This window comes from Mustela lutreola, chromosome 13, assembly GCF_030435805.1.
Source record: "Mustela lutreola isolate mMusLut2 chromosome 13, mMusLut2.pri, whole genome shotgun sequence".
NCBI classification, from domain to species: domain Eukaryota; kingdom Metazoa; phylum Chordata; class Mammalia; order Carnivora; family Mustelidae; genus Mustela; species Mustela lutreola.
The window spans coordinates 3,754,813-3,782,464 of NC_081302.1; the positions used below are offsets into that span (position 1 = coordinate 3,754,813).

General features: G+C 42.0%; 1 protein-coding gene across 4 annotated transcripts in view; it reads right to left on the reverse strand.

The window, feature by feature from the left end:
- The window catches only part of MYO16 (myosin XVI), a 579,863-nt gene that overhangs the window by 421,640 nt on the left and 130,571 nt on the right, over positions 1-27,652 (reverse strand). For all 4 annotated transcript variants that reach the window (XM_059144127.1, XM_059144126.1, XM_059144125.1 and 1 more), the window contains exon 2: positions 8,096-8,359. In XM_059144127.1, the coding sequence (XP_059000110.1) occupies positions 8,096-8,321 (226 nt within the window). In that variant the 5' untranslated portion in view covers positions 8,322-8,359. The remainder of the gene's footprint in view (positions 1-8,095; positions 8,360-27,652) is intronic.

Below are 27,652 nucleotides of genomic sequence, written 5' to 3' on the forward strand. Positions count from 1 at the left end.
GTAAAGGCAAGGAGAGGGCTCGGCTAAGTCCCCCACTCGCTAGGTCAACGAGAAGCCCCCTTTCATGTGTCAGGTGTGAAACACTTAAGGAATATGTGAAATGTATTCTCTGACCCAAAACTACTCACTGGGGGTGTGGTGGGTAGGGAACAGAACACTTGCTCCCAATAATTTACTTGTAAGTCTCTAAGGAGGGAGATGTTCTGCCCATTAATAGAGAATCTGCTACATATTGGAGAAACGGATCTGCTGCACTCCAGGTATATTCTTAAGAGGGCTCCCGCTAGTACATGAGCAGTTAATTAGTTCCTGTGAGTTATTCAGGGGAGGGACAACGGTCAAGTCTTACAAATTTGTATCTAAATCAGCCCAACCTCATGATTTCTGGGCACGAAGTGGAAGAAGGTGAAGCACAGAAGGGAAGAAGCATTTTGGGTTTGGAAGAATATGGGGATGGATATTCACTGCGAATGTCACAAGTTTGGAAGGGCAGGTGTGGAGCTCAGGAGAGAGGTCTGAATGCACATTTGGGTATCCCTGGGGCGGGGGACAAGGAATGCGGATGGAAAAGGTGAGGCCTTCTGGGGAGGACAAGCAGGAAGCGGAAAGTTTTAGGGTCAGATCCTTAGGCCACAGCTCTTAACCTTAGCCCTCCAAAGAAACTGGGGCCAGTGGTCTGAGAGGCAAGAGAAGGAAACAGAGTCCCACATGGTTATAATTTGATGTTTCCCTTTTTTCCTAAGAGTTGACTTCTGATATAAGTGAATTTGACATTATAGGTCTGTAATGACACTTACAAAGTTCTTTGTGTGACTGGAATAGAACAGACTCTTAGAAAATATTACGCATGTAGGTTAATAAATAGGTCCTCCTAAACTCTAGCCAAAAAGGTGGAGGAAGGGTCTGAGCAGAGAGAGGGAAAGGGTCACAGCTTAAAGAATGTCTGTCCCCCACTCTGGCCGTCCCTTTGACAGTGAGCAGAACTCAACCAGACGAGAGGAGGAAAAGACAGCAAATGGCAGGGAAGGGAAATCAGCTCGTGGGGTTGGTAGTTTAGCTCACTTACCACCAAAGGCCAAGCCAAGAGGTGATGTGTTGAATGCTCTTACCACAAAAGAAAAATATATATGAATATATATCTTTTTAATTTAAGGGAGTGATGGAAATTTGGGGAGGTGAAAAATAAGTAAATTAAAGGCCCTAAAACAAAATTTAGAACAAAATTTTATAGATGGAAAAGAATGAACACTATTTATTTATTTATTTATTTTAAAAGATATTTTATTTTATCTATTTGAGAGAAAGAATGAGATTGAGAGAGAGAGAGAGAGAGAGAGCAGAGGAGATGGGAGGGTCAGAGGGAGAAGCAGACTCCTCGAGGAGCAGGGAGCCCGATGTTGGACCTACCCTGGGACTCCAGGATCATGACCTGAGCTGAAGACAGTCGCTCAACCAACTGAGCCACCCAGGAAATCACATTTTAAAATGATGTAGTATATTAACATGGCACATTAACACTAAAATATCACTAATTACCAGAAAAGTAAAACAAATCACTAAAGATACTACTATAATTATGAAAATGCAACATTCATAAAATTAAACAATTCTGAATTGCTTCTCAATGATATATTACAAACATTAGCATGAATAATATGTTGTCCTTTGAAAAAGTGTATTTGATTCTTTAGACTCAGCCAAGAAAGTACTTGGAAATAAGAGAGGAAATAAAACGCTTTACACAAAAATAGAACCTACAAAGTTTGCAATAATAATTTAAATGGAAAAAAGCTGTTCTTACGGCAATATGTTTTACCATCTCAATTTTATAAACACAATAAACATGTACATTTCAGTATCTGAGTAGTTAAAAGATAAACAAAAGTATGATTACCATAATGAAATAAACACATTTTCCTGGATACTTTTCCAGAAGTTAAACATTGGCTAAACAGAGTATAATATCTCTAAAGAGCCTGCTTGTCTTTTCAATCCAATTAAAATTTTAAATTAGCAAGAAATTAAAGCTTTTCCTCTGAAACAGTGAGGTCTATTGGTCTATTGAGAGACTCCAAAAAAAGTAATATTTTATTTGTGTATACATGGGTCAGCTGCAATTATAGATGTGGTATGTGACCTGCTATTGACTGATATTTGTGCCCCTCCCAAATCTTTATATTGAAGCCCTACACCTTGGTGTGATGATATCAGGAGTTGGGTCTTTGGGAGGAAATTAGGACTAGATGAAACCACAAGGTTGTAGCCTCCATGATGGGACTGGTACCTTTACAAGAAGAAGAGACCAGAGCTTCCTCTCCCCACCATTTGGGATACAAGGAGAGGGTGGCCATCTATCAGAAGGTGGCCATCTATCAGGAGGTGGCCAGGGAGAGTTCTCTCACTAATAGCCAAATCTGGTGACATCTTGAGTTTGGGTATCTAAATTCCAGAACCCTGAGAAATAAATGTCTGTTGTTGAAGTCCCCAGTCTATAGTATTTTGTTAAAGCAGGTCAAGCAATGGATCAATATCTTAGTTTAACAACACAATAATGTACTTAAAATTTTAATAATTGATTAGAAATTGGGGGCACCTGGATGGCTCAGTTGGTGAAGTGTCTACATTCGGCTCAGGTCATGATCTCAGGGTCCCGGAATTGGCTCTGCATCGGGCTCTCTGCTCAGCAGGGAGACTGCTTCTCCCTCTGCCTGATGCTCCTCCTCACTTGTTCGCATGCTCTCTTTATCTCTCTCTCTCTCTCTCAAATAAATAAAAATCTTTAAAGAAATAATTGATTAGAAATTCAAACTCTTGTGTTGAGTTTTAAGAGTCACTGAATTATTTCTTCATCATTTGATGTTAATGTTGATCTTAGTTACTGAACATCGTCTTTGCTTCCATTAGTAAGAGAAACTATTTCCTAGGAGTGAGAAAATTATATGAGGTGTCCTTCTTTTCTTTTTAAGATTTAAATTATTTATTTGACAGAGGGAGAGAGACAGAGAGAGAGGGGGGACACAAGCGGGGTTATGGGAGAGGGAGAACTAGGCTTCCCACTGAGCAGGGAGCCCAATGTGGGGCTCCATCCCAGGACCCTGGGATCAAGACCTGGGCTAAAGACAGACGCTTAATGACTGAGCCACCCAGGTGCCCCATAAAGTGTCTTTCTAAAGACATTTTCTCTAAGAATCTTTTGAATTTTTTTGTTTAATTTCTGTCATAAAGAATAAACTAGATCATATACAGCAAAAGTTTGTTATAGTTTGTTGTGCAAAGCAAGAGTGTAATGAACATTGTGAGTGAATGTGTGCATTTTTTTCTTCTGAAGTTTCCTATTGTCCCTATCAATTGAAATACCTTCTATTGGTCATTATACCAAGCAAAACGGGTAACTTTACTGACCAGTTCATTCTCTCCATTGCAATTCCAAAAGCAATTTCTTCAATAAAACCCAACTTAAGGGGCACCTGGTTGGCTCAGTCAGTTATGGGTCTGACTCTTGATTTCTCAGGTCATGATCCCAGGGTCCTGATATTAAGCCCCATGTCGGGCTCTGTGCTCAGCTAGGAGTCTGCTTGAGATTTTCTCTTTCCCTCTCCCTCCACCCCTCCCCTTCCACTTATGAGTGCTCTCTAAACAAAATAAATAAATAAATCTTTAAAAATATAAAAAACTTAAAAAAAAATTAAACCCAACTCCTAGCTAATCGTGGTCTATTCAAACAAAACAATTACTCCCTGCTTCTTCTGGGTTGAAAACTCAAATCTGACTGCTTGCTTAGATTTCGGGGTCTTTATATAAACTCTCACATACAAAAGACCCACTGTACATCCGCACAGTCATGGACCCCACTGGAAAATAGGTGTTGACAGCTAACAAGTGATTCCAAGTTGGCAAGAAACCTGAGTGCCTGTTGATGAGGTAATACTATATTCCATATAAAATGGCATCTGTGTGTATATATATATGGAATTGTGAAGGTAAAGTGGGGACAAACTGAACTCTAAAAGCTAGAGTAAAATTTTAGGGTAGAAAAGCAAATAGCTATGAATAAGGACCCATGGGTGGAGAGGCCATGCTAACCCCCCCCCTTTTTTTTTAAAGATGTTTATTTATTTATTTGACAGAAAGAGTACAAGCAGGGGGCGCAGCCGACAGAGGGAGAGGGAGAAGAAGGCTCCCCACTGAGCCCCAATCCACTTTGGAAAACTTTGAGTCACACGTGGTCCTTCTGTTTCTGTTTTTTTATATCTCGTTCTATTGGTAACTCCTTTGTTCATACCAGATTGCCCCAGTCCCCTTACTCTCCCACGTGCGCATGTGGGAGCTGGAGCTGCATCATACCAGAGTGCCCCAGTCCCCTTACTCTCCCACGTGCGCATGTGGGAGCTGGAGCTGCATCATACCAGATTGCCCCAGTCCCCTTACTCTCCCACGTGCGCATGTGGGAGCTGGAGCTGCAAACCCTCCTCTCATCCTCCCTCTTCTTTGACAGCCAAGGTTCCCTCGTCAGTAGTGCCGGAGGCCGTCAGAGAGCCGCCATTAAGTTCCCATTCCCACACCCGCTCGCCCTTTGGCTGCATCTCTTCTCCCACTGCCCCCGTGGGAGGTCCTCAGCCCTGTCTGCACAATACAGCACTGGAGGCACACTGGGAAACTATCCTGCTTGAATCAGGATCTCTACGGGCAGAGCCAGGATACTGGAACTACAAATAAAATTAGCGAGACCAAACCCTCCAGCTGAGGACCATATCTCATCATGTGTACGAGCTCAAAGCCCTTGCTCCAGTGACTTTCCTTCCTTACTTCGGTGCCAGCAGTTCTTCCCTCCAAGATACATGATTTCTTTCCACTACACACACACTATTATTTCTCCCATGATATTATTTCTCCCAGAAATCCCATATTTCTCCCATGAACCAAAGTTCCCTTCATTTCTTTTCCTTCTGTAGCTACCTTACCATTTCTCCCCTCTACCTAAAACTTCCTTCAAGAGGTCTCCATTTCCCAGTGTCCATTTCTGTTCACCCACTCTGTCTCCATTCTTATCCACTTGAGTTTTGCTCCCAACAATTCACTAAAACTATACCTTCCATATTTTAAATGCAAAGGTTCAATTCTGTCTCCACTCCAAGACTGAGAAGCAGTGTTTGATAGTCATTCTTCTCCTTGAAAAGTTCTCATCACTTAGCTCCCAGGATGGCTCCCCCACCTCAAGTTCCACCTTTCTTTAATGCTCTTGGTGGATCTGCCTCATTTCTGAATTCTTAATATTGGAGCTCCCTAGGGCTCAGTTCTTGAGCTTTTTGTATTTTTATCTACTCCCATTCCCTAAGTGATACATAGTCTTTCAGTTTTTGATGCCCATCTGTCTCCAATTTTTATCTCCAAACAACATGATGCCCTCTCCTGATCTGACCTCCTAGCAGCCCCTCTATCTCTATTAATAACATTTCATTATGCTGGTTGTTCAGGCCAGAACAGAGTCGGTGTGATCCTTGAGTCTGTAGGATCAATTTTGCCCTTGGGTGTCATGCCTCTGAATTATGTTACAGTACCTGGGGAAAGGAATTAAGGTGGCTCATGAGCTGACCTTAAAAAAGGGAGATTATCTAAGATGTTCCAAGTGAGTTCTTTGCCCCTGTATCACATGGGCCTTGAAGGTGGAAGAAGGAGGCAAAAGATTTGTTCAGAGAGACGCAAGGACAGAAAAAGGAGCAGAAGAAATTCCAAGCATGAGAGGGACACTCCACCAACACTTGCCGGCTCTGAAGACAGAGGAGGTGCTAGGGTTGAGGGGAAATTATGCCCTCCAGAAAATGGACAAGTCAAAGAAAGCAATCCTCACCTAGAACCTCCAGAAAGCATCGCAGCCTGATGATACCCGGATTTCAGGCCAGTGGGACTCACCCCAGACTTCGGACTACAACTATAAAAGGATATACTCATACCTTTTGCAACTACACACTAAAGGAGTGGCCATTCATTATGGCAGCAGTACAAACTGATATACTCCCCGTCACCCACCCATCAGCATTTCCTGTTAGCTCTTTCCTGAAAGTATCTGCCCCAACTCACAGTTTCTCACCACGCCCTCACTCCACCTTGGTACAAGCCACCATCATTTTGTGCCCAATTTCCTGGCAGAGCCTCTCTGCTCTGTCCTCACAATTCTTCATTCAAGTCACAGTGCAGCAGCCAAGCTCGTCCTGTTACGTCACAGGTGATAGGAGCTCCACTCAAGCCCCCACAATATCTTCAGGACTCACTGAGCACAAAAGCCAGAATCCTTCCCATGACCCTTCCAGCCCCTCCATGCTGGCTTCTTGCCCTCCATCCTCCCAATTTATTCATATTGGCTCCTCCCACAGGCTGGGATGTTCCTTCCCAGCTCCAGACTCACCTAAAAGGCTCCTCCTCAGATATCCATTCACCGAACTCCCCACACCTCCCCCCAGAGTCTCCCTCCTTCCTTCCTTCCATTACCCCCCCTATTACACATCCAACTTTATCTTAATTTTTATGGTCACACACCAGACAGCGGGGCATCACAGAGACAGAGATGTGCTTTCCTTCATTCACAGCTGCCTGGCCCATAATAAAAACACCATACATATTTGATGAATTTAGGCATTTTTCCTATGGAATATGGCTGCTGGGTTCATGATTTCGCTCCAATCCCCATGGCTACTATCTCAAGCCAGTTCCATCTAACATGGAAATTTCATCGTTGGATTTTCAGTTGGTGTCGTTGTTTCTTGTTCTTGTCCTTACCCTTCCATCATCTCCTACAGATATACAGACCTGATTAATCTTTGCTCAACACTATTTGTGGCATATGCATTTTCTTCTGGGGAACATACAGTGGATCCCACTGCACTCTGCTTCAAAAGTAGGGCTTGAAGTATTCACAATAGTCCTATTTCCCCAGTACCAGCTTAGCAGCCCCGCTCCTCACTCCGGCTCCCTTCAGGCAGGTCTCCCTGCCGGCACTCACGCGGGGCAGCTGTTCTCCACACTGCCTAAGTGTGGTTTCTTCTTTACAGAAAGCTTCCTTCGGAACCCCTCAGAGATCACATTCTACTGCCCAGCTCTTCCCGTTCATACCAGACTTTGTTTCTACTGTTTTCTACTTTCTTAGGAGAGCTTTTCCCCCTCACTTAGATTCGAGGTTTCCTGAAGGCAGGACCCCTATCTCAGGCTCTTGATTGCCCAAGTGACATGCCTACATCAGGGTTAATTCTGATTTTATGACTTCAGTGTCCTCACCAAATGTTATAATATGGAATATATATTAGTACACATATTATATATTATACATACATTAAATAGTTCCTCTTGGTCTCTGGATTTATGATTTTATTATTCTTAAATTTTTAACCCTAATTCAGGCATTATTTGTCCTGTTGATATTTTACATAAGAGATTTAGTGAACAATCTTTTTGCGGTTGTGTGATTGTTAAATCGATATAGGGCTTGTGTCTTCCTGCAACTTAATTTAGACATGTTCCAACAATACGACCTGGTGAGCGTGAACAAATCGCTTCCCTCTCTCACTCAACACTGCTGGAAGGTACTGGGTGGGGGAGGAGGGGCTGTGAAATGGGCTGAGAGCATCCTGAAGGTACTTACAAGCTCCTCAGAGCGAATGGCCATGAAATGAAGAGCTCCAAGTAGGAAGAGAATAATAAAATGGTAGCTAGTTCCTATTCCTATTTCTATCCATGAATTCAAAATGAGATAATAATGAATTTTGCAACATAATCTCATCATCAAAGAAAACAATTTCATTGGGAAAAAAAATTCATTACAAATTTGCATGCACAGTTTACAAGGAAATCACACGCTTTCCAGGTAGGTAATTCTTTAAAAAATATTACAATAATTCTACCAAAATTTTGCATTTTGTTCACTTGTACTAGACTTGGAAGTTTTAACTATATTCTTTCGAAAGAGGATATTTCCTTGACTATCTCATATTTTTTTTTTTAAAGACCCCTAACGTTTAAAAGAAATACTATCCTTCATCTCCCCACTAGGAAACAACAAACAGAAACCATGAAAACCACGTCGGAAAACTTCTGTGTCACGTACCTTCTTTGTCATCGTGGTGGATAATTGCATCCTGTATCATGTCGGCAAGGTTGAAGTGGACTTTCTGACTCTTCCCATGCTTCAGCTTTTTCAGGAATCCTTCCTGCTTCTGAAAAGCCTTCTCTCTTTCATAGTAGGCTTTGATCTGCTCACAGCGCATGCGCTTCACCAGCCGCTGCCGCTGGCCTAGGGGAAGGGACTCCAGCAAGCACTGGTCAATTTCCATTTCATGGGTTCGGAAAACGTTACATAGCTGGAAGCAACCTGCAAGAAATACAGTGAGAACGTCACCAGACCCTTACTGCAGCGATACGGTAGCACGACGGAGCTCACTAGACCCTTACTCCAGCGATACAGTAGCACGATGGGGCTCACCAGATGCTTACTCCAGTGATACAGTAGCACGACAGAGCTCACTAGACCCTTACTGCAGTGATACAGTAGCACGACGGAGCTCACTAGACCCTTACTGCAGTGATACGGTAGCACGACGGAGCTCACTAGACCCTTACTCCAGTGATACAGTAGCACGACGGAGCTCACCAGACCCTTACTCCAGCGATACAGTAGCACGACGGAGCTCACCAGACCCTTACTCCAGCGATACAGTAGCACGATGGGGCTCACCAGATGCTTACTCCAGTGATACAGTAGCACGACGGAGCTCACTAGACCCTTACTGCAGTGATACGGTAGCACAACGGAGCTCACCAGACCCTTACTCCAGTGATACAGTAGCACGACGGAGCTCACCAGACCCTTACTCCAGTGATACAGTAGCACGACGGAGCTCACCAGACCCTTACTCCAGTGATACAGTAGCACAATGGGGCTCACCAGACGCTTACTCCAGTGATACAGTAGCACGATGGAGCTCACTAGACCCTTACTCCAGTGATACAGTAGCACGACGGAGCTCACTAGACCCTTACTGCAGTGATACGGTAGCACGACGGAGCTCACTAGACCCTTACTCCAGTGATACAGTAGCACGACGGAGCTCACCAGACCCTTACTCTAGCGATACAGGAGCACAACGGAACTCACCAGACCCTTACTGCAGCGATACGGTAGCACGACGGAGCTCACCAGACCCTTACTCCAGTGATACAGTAGCACGACGGAGCTCACCAGACCCTTACTCCAGAGATACAGTAGCACGACGGAGCTCACTAGACCCTTTCTCCAACAATAGAGTAGCACGATGGAGCTCACTAGACCCTTACTCCAACGATACGGGAGCACAACAGAGCTCACTTGACTCCCTCTTGCCCCAGCACGGAAGTCAGAAACTTAATCATTCCTTTTTGAATGGCGTGCAAATGGCAAAGGCCAGCTCACAGATCGGGAAAGAAGCAAAGAGAGTTGATGTCCTACTCAACATCGCACGGTAATAATATAAATCATATACTTAGAGCTAGATGTGTGGTTTTGCACCACTTAATATTAGCAAACACCATCCTTTATTTATTTTTCTTAAACCTGCACCAAAGCCCTAAAAGTTCTACAGAGGCATTAAAATTCCATCATTGAATAACAACAACGAAACTTTCTGTGTTAAATCTTGGCAGAAAGCCATTCTGAGTCTTTCAGCACACCTTAATAAAATCTGTTTATCCTGACAACTCTGCTTATCTAATGTAACAGAACCTATGTAGGCTATCAGCTGTTTATGTGACACAGTGATTATTTCCACCCATATATTGCTAAACGCATTTCCTAGGGATTATAACATCCATCTCTCAGAGACAAAATAATGGTTGAACAATGAAACAGATTTTTCTCTTGGCAATTCAAAACCATGGATAGAACTCGTGCTGTTGTGGTCTCTGTCTTACTAATACAGCGATTAACAGACTGAATTCCTCTGTCCTGAAACTGAAACAATATTCACTTTCTTTCCACCTGATATTCCTTAGAAACACTACCCCAAACCCTTGTAATAGAAATGTACAAGCTCATTACCTACCACAAGATTCAAATTTTACTACTGGCAGAAAATGAACACTAGAACACTGAGAATTTGAGAATCGAATTCATAGGTTTGGAAGTGTCTGGATGTTCTTCTCTTCAGGTATTTATGGTGGAAGTCAAAGGAACTATGTAACCCCACAAATGTGGTTGATAATAGGCCGTATGGAAAGATCACTCAGAAAGGGCATGAATGCTTCATCTTCAGGGAGATGTCCAAATCCTTTGAAAGGACACAGCATTGTGACCAGGCGGTTTCCATTTCTGGATCACTTGATGCTTTTCAAAGTGTTATTCTCACAACCACTGGGCCAGACCATCTCTCTTTCACAAGAAAAGGAAATGGATTTGAGAGAGGCTCTGACTTGGCCAGGGCCAAAGAGATGATTATACGACAGTCACAAATGTTCCATAAAGGCTCAAGAAAAATACAGAATAAGAGAAAGCAACTCTCTACAGCCAGATATTTAATATATGTAAGGGGGAGCAGGGAGGAGGGGAAGGAAGCAGAGCAGGGAAATTTTATTCTGGTTTTTCGTTAGCATTTGACGACGTTGTAGAATCCTATATTTTCATCAAGATCTTCATAAGTATTTGTCAGAGTGATGTGAGAAGCATCAGCTAACTCCATATAAAACGTTCCCTTTCCAGTGACCTAAACACAAAGACACAGCGGCGGTCGTGACATCAACAAATCACTCTCAAGTCTGTCTGTGTGATAAAAGCCGTGATCACAAGCAGATCGTCTGTGAGAGCTCATTAATAATGGCAGGAAATACTTCTGCCTTCCAATCTGCTCAGAAAACAGCACTTGGGTTCCCAGGACCCGGTAGCTGCCATGACTTTCCTGCTGCATGAGCAGGTGCCGAGACGATCAGCGGAACCATTGGAAAACCCGAAGAAGTTAAGCCTAGGACGTCACAGCATGTCCCTGCCAAGGAGCACTCGGTCCAAAGTAGAGGACAACCTAATAAACACGACAGTCCTCTCTGGGATTTGCAGGTATGAAAAAGCATATTGCAAAATTTTCAATTAACCTTAAAGGAGTCTGCAGTGACAGCCCCTGATCCACAGAGCAACCCACTCAGTCTGTCCAGACAAGCACTGAGGGATGTTCATAAATTAATTCCCTTATGATTTGGAAAATCAGATGCCAAGGCTGTGAAATTTCATATCCCTACACAGATAAAATATTAATTTTTAACATATTTTCTTGTTCAATAATTCCCCATGCTTTGATTTTTAAATGGGCTAAACTTTCACTTATTTTATATTCTAAGCACATAACAGGTGCCGTGACTTTCTTTTTGTCTAATTAGGGGTGGAGCAGCTGTGTCACATATATGAGCTGCTGTCAAGCTGTAAGATATCACCCGAAAACAACGTAGTTACAGGAAACTTAGTTTTGAGGCAGTCTACCCAAAACCTATGAAACTTGGTCACCGAGGCACGGAGAGTAACAGTCATTAATACCTCAGGTGACAATCTGGAAAGGCCAGGCAGGCAGATGGTTAAGGCTGAAGAGGAAGTACAGGAGTCTGAGCTGGGCAAGGTTGGTTTGCACCGCTGGGATAGGGGTCCTGGGCAGGCACTCTCTTCCAGGCAGGAGAGTTCTGCCTGCTGTACTCCTGAACTGAGGGCTTTTCCCTGGAATTGCCTGTAATTCTTTCCTGCTATTTTGGCTCTCTTGGCCTAGAAAAAGCCACACATGAACTAACACAACTTCAACAATATATGAACCTCATTCTCACATTCTCACAATAATGTATCAGCTCATTAGCAAGCAGGACACATTTATTGTAAAAGAGCATATTTGCATGATTGTGGCAGAAACTGAAAAGGGAGACAAGTTGTCTTTTTTCCTTATGTGAGTAGGTATCATTTTTGAGCTCCTCAGGGCTGGCACCAAAAAATGCTCACACGCATTTTATCATGTTCTAGCCACCTACAGCTTGCTGCCTGTGAAATGGCGGCCATGGAAGCCACACAGCAAGGATGGCCATGGTCTTGCCACTCAGGGTCCCCACTACTGCTTGGAGCAACCTACACCAACCAGCCCTTCCCTTAACTCTGTACCTGAGAAAGAAATGAATTTCTACTGCAATTGGGCACTGATGTTTCTAAAGGGATTTTAACTCTTAAAAAATTAACATCACCCTAACTAGTAATGGGTTTTTTTGTTTTTGTTTTGTTTTGTTTTGTTGTCTTCACAGTGTTGAGAGGTGATCAAGGGAACATTCAACATTTTGAATATTTTGTAGAATTTTGAATGGTCAGACTACACCATTACTACCTACCAAGTGAGGTTCTAGCAAACTTTTGACACTCATCTCCAGTGCAGTGGGAACGGAATCTTTAATTTGTCAATCTGCCTATTACCGTGGTGCAAATGTCACAGTCAGTCTCAAGCCGTCAAAGTCATATCCCTAAACAAAGAGATGGAAGGAGATCCTCTCTATCTTTCTATCAACTTCAGAACAACCACTGCATCAAGCCCACCTTGGAGGACCACGGCTTCACATGCATCAGAATCAACAAATATTCAGGAATTCCTGAATATATATGTATATTCCTATTTCTTGCTTTATTTTCTCCTTAGTACTTGATCACCCTGAATTATATTTCTACAATATCAATCATTATACTTAGAAAGTATCTTATACTCATACTAAAGCTGTTTACTAAAATACACCACATATTTTCCTTTTTATCTATAAGTCCTCCAAAAAGCAAGAACTTGGACAATTTTACCCACTGCTTATTCTCAGCTTCTGGAATAGTAGACATGGGATATTTTTGTTGATGTTGTTCTTGAAACTGTTTAATTAAATTGCTGGCAGAAATACCATATGTATGGCTAAAACTTGACCCAGCACTCAACATACAGTAGTAACGGATGTCTATTAGTTCTGCTATTCCAGAAATGTACAACAGCACCGTACTTCTCACCTAATTGCTCTTCCTCACTAAATTATCGGGACTGCCTCAGTGTAGCCAAGTTTATGATAGTAATGGAGTTCGTGATCTACCAAATTACTCCATTTGCGGGGGGGAATTATATGTTGCAATTCTAGATAAAAATTTAGAGACATTTGCCATAGCCAGAAATCCTTGCTCAACAAATATGTATCTCTATATAACAAAATTATTGAGCCAGCAAATAAAATATATCAAGGAAAAAGCAAAGATCTATCTTAATTATAGAACATCTAGTTAAAAAATGAGGAGTTCCATGCTTTGATCTTGGAGGGCCCTATCACTGTGCCATGATATCAGGATGCCTTATTGTAGCAAACCAGAAATATAAAGACTAATGTTAAGGAAAAGAGAACTCAGAAAATGACCTTCTAAAATTATTCTGCTGTACAACTGCCAGAAATTCCTTCAACTCGATGAGAACCAAAACCTTCATGGGGTCATGGTACACTCATACACTCATTGTAGGAGGTTTCTTTTCTTTTCTTTTCTTTCCTTTTTTTTTTTTTTTTAAAAAAAAGCTTAATTAAATAAATAATTAATTAATTTGATAGATATTTCAAGTGGGCAGAGAGGCAGGCAGAGAGAGAGGAAGTGAAGCAGGCTCCCTGCTGAGCAGAGAGCCCTACACAGGGCTCAATCCCAGGACCCTGAGATCATGACCTGAGCTGAAGGCAGAGGCTTAACCCACTGAGCCACTCAGGCACCCCTCATTGTGGGAGGTTTCTTGCATCTCTTTTGATGACTGCCAGACCAAATTTTACCAAAAAAGGTAAAAACACAGATAATTTGATCTCAAGGACATTTACAGATACTTGCACCCAATTTTCAGAGGAACAGACATTCATGGATGGTTTATGAAGTTGGCTATGTCTTAGGCCACAAAGCAAAACAAATTCAAAAAATGCTAAAGAACTTATATTATATAGGTACTTTCTTAGCATACTTGAGAATAGAACATCAGCTCCAGAGGTGAAGCCACATCTCCCAATATGCTCAGAAACTCACAACGCTGATCCTGAATAAAGCAGATCCAAGGAAGAAAACTAATAGAAATAATACTTTTTCAGTGCAAACCATCAAGGAAAGTCTCATCAAAATTTCACAGATGAAACTAAAACACTGCATAGAAATAAATCTATAGCTTTCATTGTACCTGTTAGAAAAGAATCTCATCTTAGAAGAGGTGACACAGCATCTTCGTAGGAAAGAACAAGAAAGGGAAGTCCAAAAAAGGAAGAAGAAAATGAAATGAGGGCCCAAATGGATAGAAAGGAAATACAGGACGAGCAAAGACAAAGACAGGCATGGAAAATGGGCAATATCCAGAAAAAATATATCTTGCTAAACATGACCCAAGAAGAAAATATTGAATAGGTTTACAATCATTACATTAATTAATTAATTGGTAAAAATTCAATTACCAAAAAAAGGAAACTAGCATATAAAAGCATGGCCCAAATGATTTCACTGGCCTTTAAGGAATGGATAACCTGTGTTTCCCCCCAATTTTTCTAGAGACTAGAAAAAAAAATGGAAATGGCCTCAACTCATTTTCCGAGACTAGCATAAGGTGGATACCAAAACCGAAATGAGAACGTCACAAAAAAAAAAAAAGGAGTCATAGATCAATCTTGTCTACACATACATGTGTAAACAGCCTATGTACATATGTTTTCAGTGGAATGAAAGGATGGCTAATTTTAGAATATCTATGAGTGTCACTACCTTTCAATTCTGTTCCAAATTTAGAGAAGGAAGGCCCTCTATCTTTGCTTTTATTATACCTTAACATGAAGGTTTCCATCAGCATAGATAACAAAAGGAAAAGAAATAAGGACCCTAATATGAGTAAAAGAAGGGAAAGCCAGTCATCACTGTAAACACTTAACCTCACAGGAAGCCAAACGCATTCTATGACTCAGCCATTAGGCACCGATCGGCCAGAATTTTGCTCAACACAAGTCAGTATATACACAAAAGAAGAAAGTTACATTTTCAAACCCAGTAATAGATGTGCGGCCTTACTCATGTCTAGAAAAATTTTAAAACATACCATTTCACACTCATGTGACTGACAACATTGTCTCGTTGGAATTAAAGAGAAATTGGAACCACTTTGTTGAACTGAACATGTGTCTCTCTCCCACAACCATGGTAAGTACTCTGGAAACCTTCTGAAATACATTGCAGGTAAAAATAAACAAACAAACAAAAAAAATCCAGCATGCAGTGAAAAGGGTGAAGAGTAAAAAAAGCCAATTTTCTAAGTAATCCCCTCCCTGAGGTTCGAAGGAAAAAAATCTGTTTTGCCACCTGCGCCCTTTAATATTGTCTGTTACTGGTACTGGTTGATGACACACCTAGATCAACAGAACCTGAAAAAGAGAACCTGGAAAGACTTCTGCACACAGGTGGCCCACGGTTCGTGACAAAGTGCCAATGCCAGTCGGTGAGGAGCATGTTACCAATGAGCCAGGACAGGGCCTGCGGTCAGCCATAGGGAATAAATGGTCCTGCACCCAGACCTCACACTGTATATTGAAATGAACCCACAAGGAATCCTATAGCCCACTTGGAAGACTGTAGGAGGAAATCATGGAGACCTGGCTTTCTTAGACTTGACACCAAAACACAGTCCATGAATGAAAAACGAACTGATGGACACGGTTTCATGGAACCTGAAAGCACTGCTGTGTCAAAGCCATGTTGAAAGCATGAAGAGACAAGCTACAAAGTGGGGGAAAGTCCTTGTAAGCACCTGTCCCACAAAGACTCCCATCCAGAACAAGTAAAAGCCTTAATATCAACAGCAAAAAGGCAAATAATCGAACTGGAAAACGGGAGAAGGCGTGAAAGATGTTTTTCACTGACAAAGATGTACGATGATGAGCAGACACATGAGAAGACGTTTGATGGCACTGGTCATCAGGGAGATGCTCATTAGAAGCGCCATGACATCACTATACACCCATCAGAAGAGCTAAGACAGAAATAAAATTAGTGGTGGGGGGTGTGGTGTAGTCAGTCAAGCCTCTGACTCTTGGTTTTGGCTCAGGTCATGATCTCAGGGTCATGAGACTGAGCCCCAGGTCAGGCTCCATGCTCAATGGAGAGTCAACTTGAGACTTTCTCTTCCTCTCCCTCTGCCCCTCCCTACCCCTGCACTCTCTCTGTCTCTTTAAAGTAAATAAATAAATCTTTAAAAAAATGAAATAAAATTAGTGACAATACCCAGTGTTGGCAAGGATGTGGAGAAACAGGATGTCTCAACACTGCTGTTGCAAATGTAAAATAGGATAGCCACACAGGAAAACAGTCTGGCATTTTCTTCAAATAACGACACTTTGTAGCAACGGTTCTAGGTGAGATTATGTCCCATTCCAGGTGGTTTCCACCATGCTGAGGCCAAGGCAAGTTACCAACTTCAGAAGCAAGCACGAGAACAGCTACTTCGGACATGGAGGGAACGTGAGTGTGTTACACTAAGCAAAACAAGTCAGAGAAAGACAAATAGTGTATGAGTCCCCCGATACGTAGAATTTAAGAAACAAAACAGACGAACATGAGGAAGGGAAGCAAAGAAAGAGAGAGAGGAGGCAAACATAAAAGAGACTCTCCAGGACAGAGAACAAACGGAGGGTTGATGGAGGGAGTGAGGTGGGGGATGGACTAGGCACAGGAGGGGCGGGGACGGGGATGGAGGAGGGCACTGGCTGAGATGAGGGCGAGGTGTTACACGTGTGACACACACACTCACATATATATAGATTCACACACGTAAGTGATGGACCCCCGAATTCTATACCTGAAACCAATATTGCACTGTATGAGAATTAACCGCATTCTAAATAAAAACTTGAAACAAACAAACAAACAGAATGGCTTCCTCTTGTAACATTGTCCACCTCCTGTCTGGTGCTGAGTCTGCTGTCACCACAGGGTACCAACGCGGAAACAAGGCAAGGAGTTAGCAAATGTGCCTACTTAGCTTGACTGATTTACTACTACTACTACTACTACTACTACTACTACTACTACTACTACTACTACTATTAAACTAAGTATTGGTCGATGTTTCTGTCCTCCAGAAGCCGACCTCAGAAGGCTGAGAATGGGGTGGATTTGGGCATGATTAGAAATAGCTTATTACCCTAGTTTTCCTACAAGAAAAATGAATTGTCAGAATGAAATAAAAACAGTGCTATAATTTTCAGGGCACGTGGGTGGCTCAGTTAGTGAAGTGTCTGCCTTCAGCTCAGGTCATGATCTCCGGGTCCTGGGATCGAGTCCCGCATCGGGCCCCCAGCTCAGCGGGGAGTCTACTTCTTCCTCTCCTCCTCCCCACCCTCTAATGTTCTCTCTCTCTCTCTCTCTAGTAAATAAATAAAATCTCTTTTAAAAAGCCCTATAATTTTCCCTGTGAAAAGAAAGAAAATATATTTTATCATTTATAAGCAATTATGAATATGAATTCCATTTCAATTCCATCAGCTTATATTCGTGACTTGGGGGATGCTTCCCATTAAAGACCTCAAATGCTCTTCATATTAGGGTTGGTGACCTTGATGTCCTTCTCAGATCCCCTTTTCTGGCTGGTACACCCCTTCCCAGCTGCTCTGAGTATTGGCTGAGGAGGATTCAGAGCTCTTCCCACCTCTGGAGAATGGTCTGCCAGACTCAGTCTCCCAGGGAGTGGAAGACTCTACCCAGAGAAGTACGGAAACACATCCCCTTCACGTAGAAGGAGATGACTCTATGGTGCGATTTACACCCCAGGGCAAAGTAAACTGGGAGGTTGAAGACTTTTAGCCAAGTCTACCTTGTTTTGCTGCTTCTTTCTGTTCAATTCCTTGAAATCCCACAGGATTTCTCTAATGGATATTCCTTCTATATATTGTCATGTGTTCCTGAAACCCTCTCTCAAGACTCTGCTTCTAGAAAACACAACCCAAAAATGTAAGATCATACACATTTACCTTAATTTTCTGTTAATTTTCATGGTTTACATCAAAGGGAAGGATTTTTTTTTTGTAGATGCAAAATTTATACAGATCGAACATACTTAATGACATAGGTTTTAAAAAACTAAAAGTAGTAACAGCAGAAGAAAAAAGACACACATGCAAAAGAACAAAGTGGGGCTCTAATGTTCTATTATAGGCAAAAATCAATGAATATGTATTAAAACCTTAAACATAAGACCTAAAAGTATAAAACTCATAGAAGGAACAAGCAACTTTATGATGCTGGACTTGGCAATGACTTCTCAGGTAGGACACCAAAAGCACAGGCATCAGAAGCCAACACTGGCAAGCCCGACCAGCTTGCAAACGTTCACTCATCAAAGAGCACAATGAACACAGTGAAAAGGCAACCTAAGAAGGGGAGGAGATACCTACAAACTATATATATGTGAGGAGGGGTTACTTTCTAAAATATTAAAAAAAAAAAAAAAAACTCTTACAACTCAACGGTGAAAAAAATAACCAAATTTAAAAACAGGCAAAGGACTTAGACATTTCTCCAACGGTGATATGCAAAAGCATATTTTAAAAAGCTCAAAATTATCAGTGAAATGAAAATCCAACCACAGCGAGCCGTCACCTTACATCCACTAGGGGGTGGCTTTTACCCTCCCCCCAAAAGAAAACAGAAAATAAGTGTTGGCAAAAATGTGGAGAAACTGAAATCCTTGGACACTGTTGGTGGGATTGCAAAATGGTTTCCTCTCTGGAAAGCAGTGTGACGTCTCCACAATAAATTAGAAATAGAACTGCCATAAGATCCAGCGGTCTCGCTTCTGGGTGTGTATCCAAAAGACTGAAAGCAGGATCTCAGAGGATACATTTGCACACCTATGTTCACTGCAGCCGCGTTCACAGTGACCAAGAGGTAGAGGCAGATGTCACCGGTGGTGAATGGATAAACACAGTGTGGTCTCTGCACAATGGAATATTATTCAGCCTTAAAAAAGTAAGGGAATCCTATCATGTGCTACAAAACGGATGAACCTTGAGGACATGCCTAATGAAAACAGCCAGTCACAAAACAACATTTACTATCTGATTCCACTTAACAGAAATAAACTGAAATGGTGATTACCGGGGAATGGAAAGAAGGAGAAGGTGGGAGTTGCTGTTTAATGAGCAGAGAGTATCAGATTTTAAAGCCGAAAACCTTCTAGAGCGCCGCGTCCCAACAGCATGAGTGTACTTAACTGCTGATGACACACTTAAAATGGCTAGTCCACTCAATGTTATTTTATGCATTTTACCACCGTAAAAAAAAAAAAAAGTTGGGAAAAAAGAAAGAAGACACAAGAGGCTATTTCACAGGAGTTTTTAAAAATATATTTATATACATAGTGTAAGTACTTCATGAAAAATGTAGCTGTGAACCTGATGGCTCAGCCCACCTTATAAAAATGTTTGCTCTGAAGGCTGAGAAGCAGAAGACAGTTGTTGGGGAAGGAAATCAGCACGGTCACGCACAGGTGCTGAGCACACCCATGTGTGTACGTGCACACACACTCTCATATCTAGGCACCCCCCAAAACTGTCCTAGCAGAAGCTTTATTGACAGAATCCATTGTTAGAACATGCTTCCAGAGTTATTTTTACTGTGTACACAATGACGATGAAACAAAGGAACAGAGAGGATTTTCAAAGACAAGAGTATAATCAATTTCAACATACTCCCCCAGAGCCATAAAAAACCACAAAACTCTACTGAAGCATTGAAGTCTTTAAAAAGTGCTAGATTTTTTAACATCTTTGTAATCAAACTGCAGGTTCATAACCCTCTTTACAGAGCGAAAAACAGTACAAAGAAATTGAACTTGGGGAAGAAGATATAGATGTTATGCCTTAAAATATCTCAGAATGTAGATCCACAATGCCTGTTTCATAAAATCGTTTTCTGAAACACTTCTCTGAAGGATGGAGAGGTAAACTTAAATAATTTAAATTCTTCTCAAGAAAATGTACAATATTTTTCATCTCCCTACTTGCTGCCTTTAAATTTTTAAATTTATATATCAAGTGATCACTTGTTTGGTTTCTATACAATAATTATGGCATGCTTTTCTAATGAGAGAATGTGAAGAACATTCTCTCCTTATTTTTTTTTAAAGATTTCATTTTATTTATTTGACAGAGAAATCACAAGTAGGCAGAGAGGCAGGTAGAAAAGGAGAAGCAGGCTCTCTGCTCAGCCTGATGTGGGGCTCGATCCCAGTACTCTGAGATCATGACCTGAGCCGAAGGCAGTGGTTTAACCCACTGAGCCACCCAGGTGCCCCAAAAGTTCTCTCTTTAAATTAAAATAGGAATAAAGCAAATATGCAGGACATAAAAATTACTACAGACTCTGGAGTATATTTATGCTTTTACACACTGACCTATAGTTTTGTACATTTAAAATTTCCTTAAAGACAAGTGATTTGATTACTATAAATAGCTTTTCAGGGGATATAGATTTATAGTTATAATTCTTTCTGGAGTTTGTTTCAGGATAACAATAAAACTGAAGATTGTCACCCTGAGGTAATGTCCTCGGTTCACTATTCAAGTGGACCCAAATGTCTTATCAAATCTATGGTTGATACAGGGTATAATGTGGTGAAAACTGCCCTGAGTCATAGATGGTTCCAGAATCATGCCCGCATGCTAATGCCCAGACACAGATTTACCCAGATACATGGAGCACTGGAAGACCAGGCTCCTTCTCAGAAGACAGCCCAGCGACATTCAGGACCCACAGAGTTGGGTAATTTGAAGCCCCACATCAAAATATCAACTAGCTACAACCTTATGAGATACACTTGCAATCAGAGCTTGTCTGGGGAAGTCTAGACCCTTTAAGATCAGAACTGCCTACTCATGGCTACTCTCAGATGCTTCCTATGGCATACCATCTTGCTAAAATTAATTCCTGATTTTCCTGAATGCCCTGCCTTTCTGGACACCAAGGTGCCACACTTGGATCTCTCCAAGGTTGCTGTGATTGCTGTCCAGTCCTTTCCAACAGAGGCAAAGCTCGGTAATTAAATAGTCTCAAGACAGACTCCAATTCTGGGTAGCTCAAGAGAGAAGCCCTCTTTGGGTTCATTCAGAAGAAAACAGATTTAGACCCTCTCCCTCAAATACACACGTTTAGCCCCCCGGACTTGAAATAATGTCTGTTCATCACTCACATCTGCACATTTCACCTTTAGCCGACATCCTGGATTCTGGCGGGGAGAGACTCAACTCACTCCGTTCCTGCCAGACAATGTTCTTAACAGATGAATTCCCTGGTGTCCCAGGCTATCTCAGAACGGGATACCTGCCAGTGTCAACACACTGGCTCCTCTTTAGGAAACAGAGCCCTGACTAGCCCCATGACCTCAGCAGTCAATCACGCAGCTTCCTGGATGTCTTTGGTCTGAGTCCCGAGGCAACACTGTAAAATAAGCATCATAAATGGCAAGTAAAAGACCTAGGAGCACAGGCTGTACATTGACAGCTCCGCTTTAAATTTATTTTTTCGATTTGAAAGCTTGTGTGTATGTGTTGATGCAACTGTAATTTCATGGCTATAAATAATTTTTTATTCCATCATTCTCCTAAGTCTTGCAAAGGTTTTTTTTTTTTTTAATTTAAAATGGTACTTTGATATACAATATTTGATATTTGACACTATTATGATATAAAATGTTCTCAGTCCTGTAATGAGCTGAAGCAAAACCGAATTTCACATCTAATATTTAATTTTGGGTTTATAGAGTCTGTTTTTTTTTTCCCTCTTTCTTTTAAAGAGGAAAAATTTAGAGAAAAATCAAATGCTAACATTTCTATGATCCCTTCTAGGCTAAGATAATTTCTAGGTTATCATTTGTGTTCTTAAATGATTTCCTTTGTCTTTTAAATCAATTTATAAGATACATTCAGATAAGAGAAATTCTTCAAGGCCAATTTATTTTACTTTTTTAAAAAGGCTTTATCTATTTAACAGAGAGAGAGAGAGAGCCAAGCTGGGGAAAGAGCAGGCAGAGCAGGCACAGGGTTCCCTACTGAGCAAGGAGCCTGATGCGGGACTTGATTCTAGGACCCTAGGATCATGATCTGAGCCCCTGATGCGGGACTTGATTCTAGGACCCTAGGATCATGATCTGAGCTGCTTAACCAACTGTGCCACCCAGGCGTCCCTCACGGCCAATTTAAAATGCAGTGTCAAAACAAAGAGTATGATTCACAGATAAACATCCCCTTATCCAACATAAGGACCCTCTTTGTCTCAAGTCTTTTTTTTTAATTCATTTTGTTCATTTTGTTTTTAATTCATTTTTTAATTCATTTTGTTTTAATTCATTTTTTGTTTTTTAATCTATTTTGTTTTTAATTCATTTTGTTTTTAATTCATTTTTTTTAATTCATTTTGTTTAGGGAGAGAGAGCACAAGCAAGAGGGGCAGAGAGAAAGGGAGAGAGAATCTCAAGCAGACTCCATTCTCAACACAGAGCCTGACTTGGGGCTTGAACTCACAACTCACAACCTGACCTGAAACCAACAGTTGGACACCCATTGACTGTGCCACCCGGGTGCCCCTCAAGTCTTAATTATTGCACTGAACACACCTGGCTTCAGTCTATTACTACTCTGCTCTCCTGGACAGACTTTTCAATTTAAAAAAAAAAAAAGAAAAAGGGAAAGAGAGAAATTTTGCCTTAATACTAACCTAAAATAATGGGTATAAGCAATAAAACTAGTCACAGTGTTCAAGTCCATCATCCATGGGCTCCACCTCACCCAGAGAAGATTATTACGAATTAAGGCACCATACAAACCATCCAGTCTTTACATACCTTCCATCTTCCTTCCTGTCTTCCTGCTACTCCATCATATGGAATCTGAAACTACCATTACCTACCTGGTGAGCCCCATTATTTCTTCTAGGAGCACCCTCCTTCTGGAAATCACCACTCCTCTCTCCCTTCACATGGTCCTAGTGGGGTTATTACAAAGCCCTCCCAACTCAACTGTGTGCAGAGCTGGAAACATGACTTAGGTGAGCCCATCACAATGGCCTGTACATTGGGGACTGATGAACTGTCCTTGTGCAGGGATATGACCCTAGTGGGGACAATTCAGGACCCTGCCCTGAGATTTGATAGGTGGACATGAGGAGCAACAACAACAGTAAAAAGTCCCTGTCTTACTTGTTATCATCCCTCTAGGATGTATGTATGTGCTATTGAGACTTACATCTTCTGACTCAGAGAAAGAGAGAAATAGAGGAACAGAGAGCAAAAAGAAACAGACAGAAAAAATAATATCAGTTTAATCCCCAGACCCCGTATTTAGGAGTATCTGAAGCCAACTGAATTGGACTTCCCAGGTAGAAGGACCATTTTCCACAGATGAAAGCCAATAAACTCCATTCTGTGCTTAAACCCTTATGAGTTGATTTTCTGCCAATGGCAACCAAGTGACTCATACAACATACAAGTTTTTCTTCCCCCTAAAGGATATGTCCTTTTAGAGCACTGACATCTCTTCTCTTCTGCCTCTGACGTGTAGTTTATTTCCACTTAAACTATCATATGACATTGAATATTGATTTTATATTATTTATTTTAAAATAACCCATTTCCAAATTTCAGGAAGCTTCCCGCACGTGTTTCCTGTGTGCTGTGCTTTAGTTGGAGACAAAAATTCCCTCTAGTCAGTCACTCCTCAGTAAACAAAGTAGCCACTGAATGCCCTCGGTGCACATGGCTATGAACTGAGATGCAAAGAGGTAGAAGCTAAAGTCCCTGGTCACAAAAGGTACAACCACACCATTGAGAGTTCATAGACATAAGGAAAAGTTCAGCCACAATGACAGCCAGGATTCCGTGCTTCTCACAGGGCAAATGCCTGCATCCCTAACCGTCCCCAGAGCATGCTGACCTGCAGGACCAGGGGCCTGGAGCATGAAAATTCAGTTTAATCCTCTTCATGCTGGCATAGACCAATGTGCCCAATTCTTGTACTTTAATTTTTCTATCTCTGTGTACATGACACAATGATGTGAAGCAGTTTTCCTGCTGTAAAATTCTATTCTCACAATTCAGTGGACATTTCATCATATTCTTCCCTTCCGTCCCCCCATAAACCATACACCCCTCTAGGGAAGGCCCATCTCTAGTTTTGCTCACAGGTGCATCCACAGAGCATAGCAAGGGGCCTGCCACGTGAAGGATTCAATCTCCACCTCACTTGTTCAAATATACTATTAAGAACCTGCTGTGTGCAAAGCTGAGTATTACACATTTGATGGTTCCAAGTTTAATCAGTCACCGTAGTCAGCTCATATTGCCTCCTAAGATAAAGAGGACAGTCACCTAAATACATCCAGCGTCAAGGAAAAACGGGAGAAGTGCTCAGTTAACTCAGATATAAGGAGAATTGAGTACTTGGAGGTCAAGTACAATTTCATGGCATTTGACCTCAATTTGGAAATTCAAAGACAAGAAAAAAATTTCTGCCTTTCAAACTGGGGAACAAAAATAGAAGAAAGGCAACGATCTCAGAAAAATGGAAAGCATTTGTGGGGGTCAGTTGGAGCGATAGAAAGACAAATAAAGGTGAAAAATCAGAAATGAGAGTAAAACGACTAGAATCAGAACATTTCTGAGGGAAGAAAAACTCTTACAACTCTGCCGCAGGGAGCCTCTGACAACATGTCTTCAGCATTCCCATCACAACAGTGGGATCTGTGGAAAATTGGGAGCAGCTCCAGATCTTCTAGGAGATGGGGTGGGGAGGACCCACCAGGATGCTTTCTCAGAGTTGAGGTATCAAGGTCCCAGCCCCACCAGAGCAGGACCATGGACAGCGCAGGAGGCAGGAGCATGGAGAGAAGACTTCCAGAGGTGGGAGCTGACACCGGGCAGGTGGGAAGTAGACAGTGGAGACAGAACATGGATAACAGTTGCCTCTGAGCTTCCAAGCTGTGGTGGCCAGACAGAGGAGATGCCCTTGGTGACAGAGGACAAACCACTGACTTTGGAAGAGAGCAAACAGACCAACGTGGAACTGTGATTCACGCAAGTCATCTAACCCGTGGCCACACAGCAGTCCACATGCCAGAGGGGTTAACTACAGCTGTGCCAGGGAGCAACTCTCCCCCCGGGGTTTCCCCTCGGACCCTGGAGCGCCTCACAGATAGCAGCGTATTTAATGTTTTTAAACCAGATATAGGTTTATGTTGATAAGCCTCAAGTCGCACTGTCATTAATTACTACATATTTTTTTTAACTTTATGAAAAATGGGAGGAAACTATAAGTGATTTGGAAAGGCACACATTCAGTTATTTCTAAATAATGTCAAAATTACCAACACTGTCTCTTTTTCACAGATTATCTCAATCTCAGAACATTTTTAACAAGACAATGGCCCATCGCACCTTCATGCCTACTTATAAATGCCAGAATTAAGGGAAGGAATAAGGACTTGCCCTAATGTACAGTGGATTTTATTTCCATGACTTTTAATGTAATCCTATAATACAACACTTTCATGGTTGGTTTGGATTCAGAATAGAACAACAATGTCTTCTAAAAGTAAAATGGAGTTGAGGCGCCTGGGTGGCTCAATGGGTTAAGCCTCTGCCTTTGGCTCAGGTCATGATCTCAGAGCCCCACATTGGGCTCTCTGCTCAGTGGGGATCCTGCTTCCCCCTCTCTCTCTGTCTGCCTCTCTGCCTACTTGTGATCTCTGTCAAATAAATAAATAAAATCTTTAAAAAAATTTTAAAAAAAAAGTAAAACAGAGTTATAGGACTTGTCTGTGTGCCTCTGAAATATTTGGACATGTATGCAAAATTAATGGAATAACACAGAAAGACAAGAATACTAAACGCACATATGAGTAAGCACATATGATAAAACACAGACACATGTGCTACCAAAAACAGAAAAAAATCCCTGTTCTTTCTGACTCTGTTCTTTCCTTTCACAGAACAACCACCGTCTCCTCATGCAGACTTGGGATCACAAGCAGGATTTGGGGAAAATGTGGAGTCCTGGTGGACCTGCACACACGGTCGACTTGAATCCCTGGCAGAGCTGCTGCATGTCTAGGAGTAAGTGCTTGACCTGTAGAACACTCGGGAGAAGGGTCTCCCATCCCACTCTTGAATCCTCACCTCCCTGCCCCGTCAAGGGCTTCTTCTTCAGTCTGAACGATGCAACCAGGAGTCACTAGTTCTACTCTCCCCAAGCATCTTGGCATTGATCCCTGTGGATGCACACAAGGAAGCTCAGAGGAAAAAGGGAAAGACAGGGGTGTTGGCCTCTGCAGCCCATCTGGCCCCAGCTTCCTGACCTACTCCTCCCCACGGCCCATATAAGTGGGTCTGTATTGTCTTTTTGTAGCGTGGCGTCTGTGCACCATAGTCAGTGCTGGTAGGAACTGCTACGGGAGACTTGCCCCCAGAATCCATGCTGCCTACTCTGTAGAAAATCTCATGGCAACAGCGAGGCAAGGAGGTTTGGGCAAGAGTGATGACTCTGGAAGTCGAGAAACACACTGGGGTCTTCAAAAGATACAAAGAAAAATCATATGTACTAAACCTTACAAGGTTTAGAGGTCATTTTCCATCCGGAAAATTGTGGTAGAGGCCAGGGAAATATAGAGAATTTAAAAGGTGGCTTCATTAAGGAATATTAATGACCATCATTAGGTGAACTAATTACTATTGATAACTCATTTTCATTTATCAACTGTTATTGTGTCATTAATATGTGTCCGGTATTACTAACATAAGTTGGGTTTTAACACCAAGCCAGCTTTGTTGCATGATCTTTCTTGGCCTGCGGGCCTACAGCCCCTGCCTGGATCTGGCACTGGAGGGCCCCACCATAAGCAGCGAGTCCCTGGACGAGCCAGTGCTGACCACAGAGATGGGTGAATTCGTGGTGGGTAAAGGGAGGGAAGGAGGAAAGGGAAGAGCAATGAACGGGCGGACTTTCAGACGTCGGTGAAGTAAAGTAGGATGATGTCACCAGCTACACTTTTCAAATGAGGACACAGAGAACCAAGCCCTAAAGAAATGGAGTGAGATATTAAAGATTGAAATGAAAAATCTAGACAGTAGTTAAAACAGTCCAGGACTGGCCCAAGAGGTGGTTGTGGACAACACGTGTGGCCTCCATCATCCACGCCAGCCACACCTGTGACCACAGTTTCCCCTGGACAGAGAACGTCACAACACACTGTGCCGGGCCCACCTTCCACTGATTTTACTGGCCCAGCACAGGTGATGCCCTCCTGGATCACTGGGAAAAAGAGGTCGGCTCTTGACTAGGGTCAGTATAACCCTGTATGTTAATTACACCGCAAGTTTTTTTAAAGTATTTTTTTAAAAAAGACTTGTCTAGGATCTCACAAGAATAGAAACCATGAAACGATGTGTGGCCTACACTGAGCCCCCAATTGAAAGGGTTTAGGTCAGTCCCCAGAGCTGAACCTCATAGGTAAAATTGCTCCAAATAAAACATAATGAGCCAGAAATTTAGGAAACAATTCAATCCTCAAATGGTTCTCTCTTCTCAATGATGTTCCACAGAATTGGCTTTTATG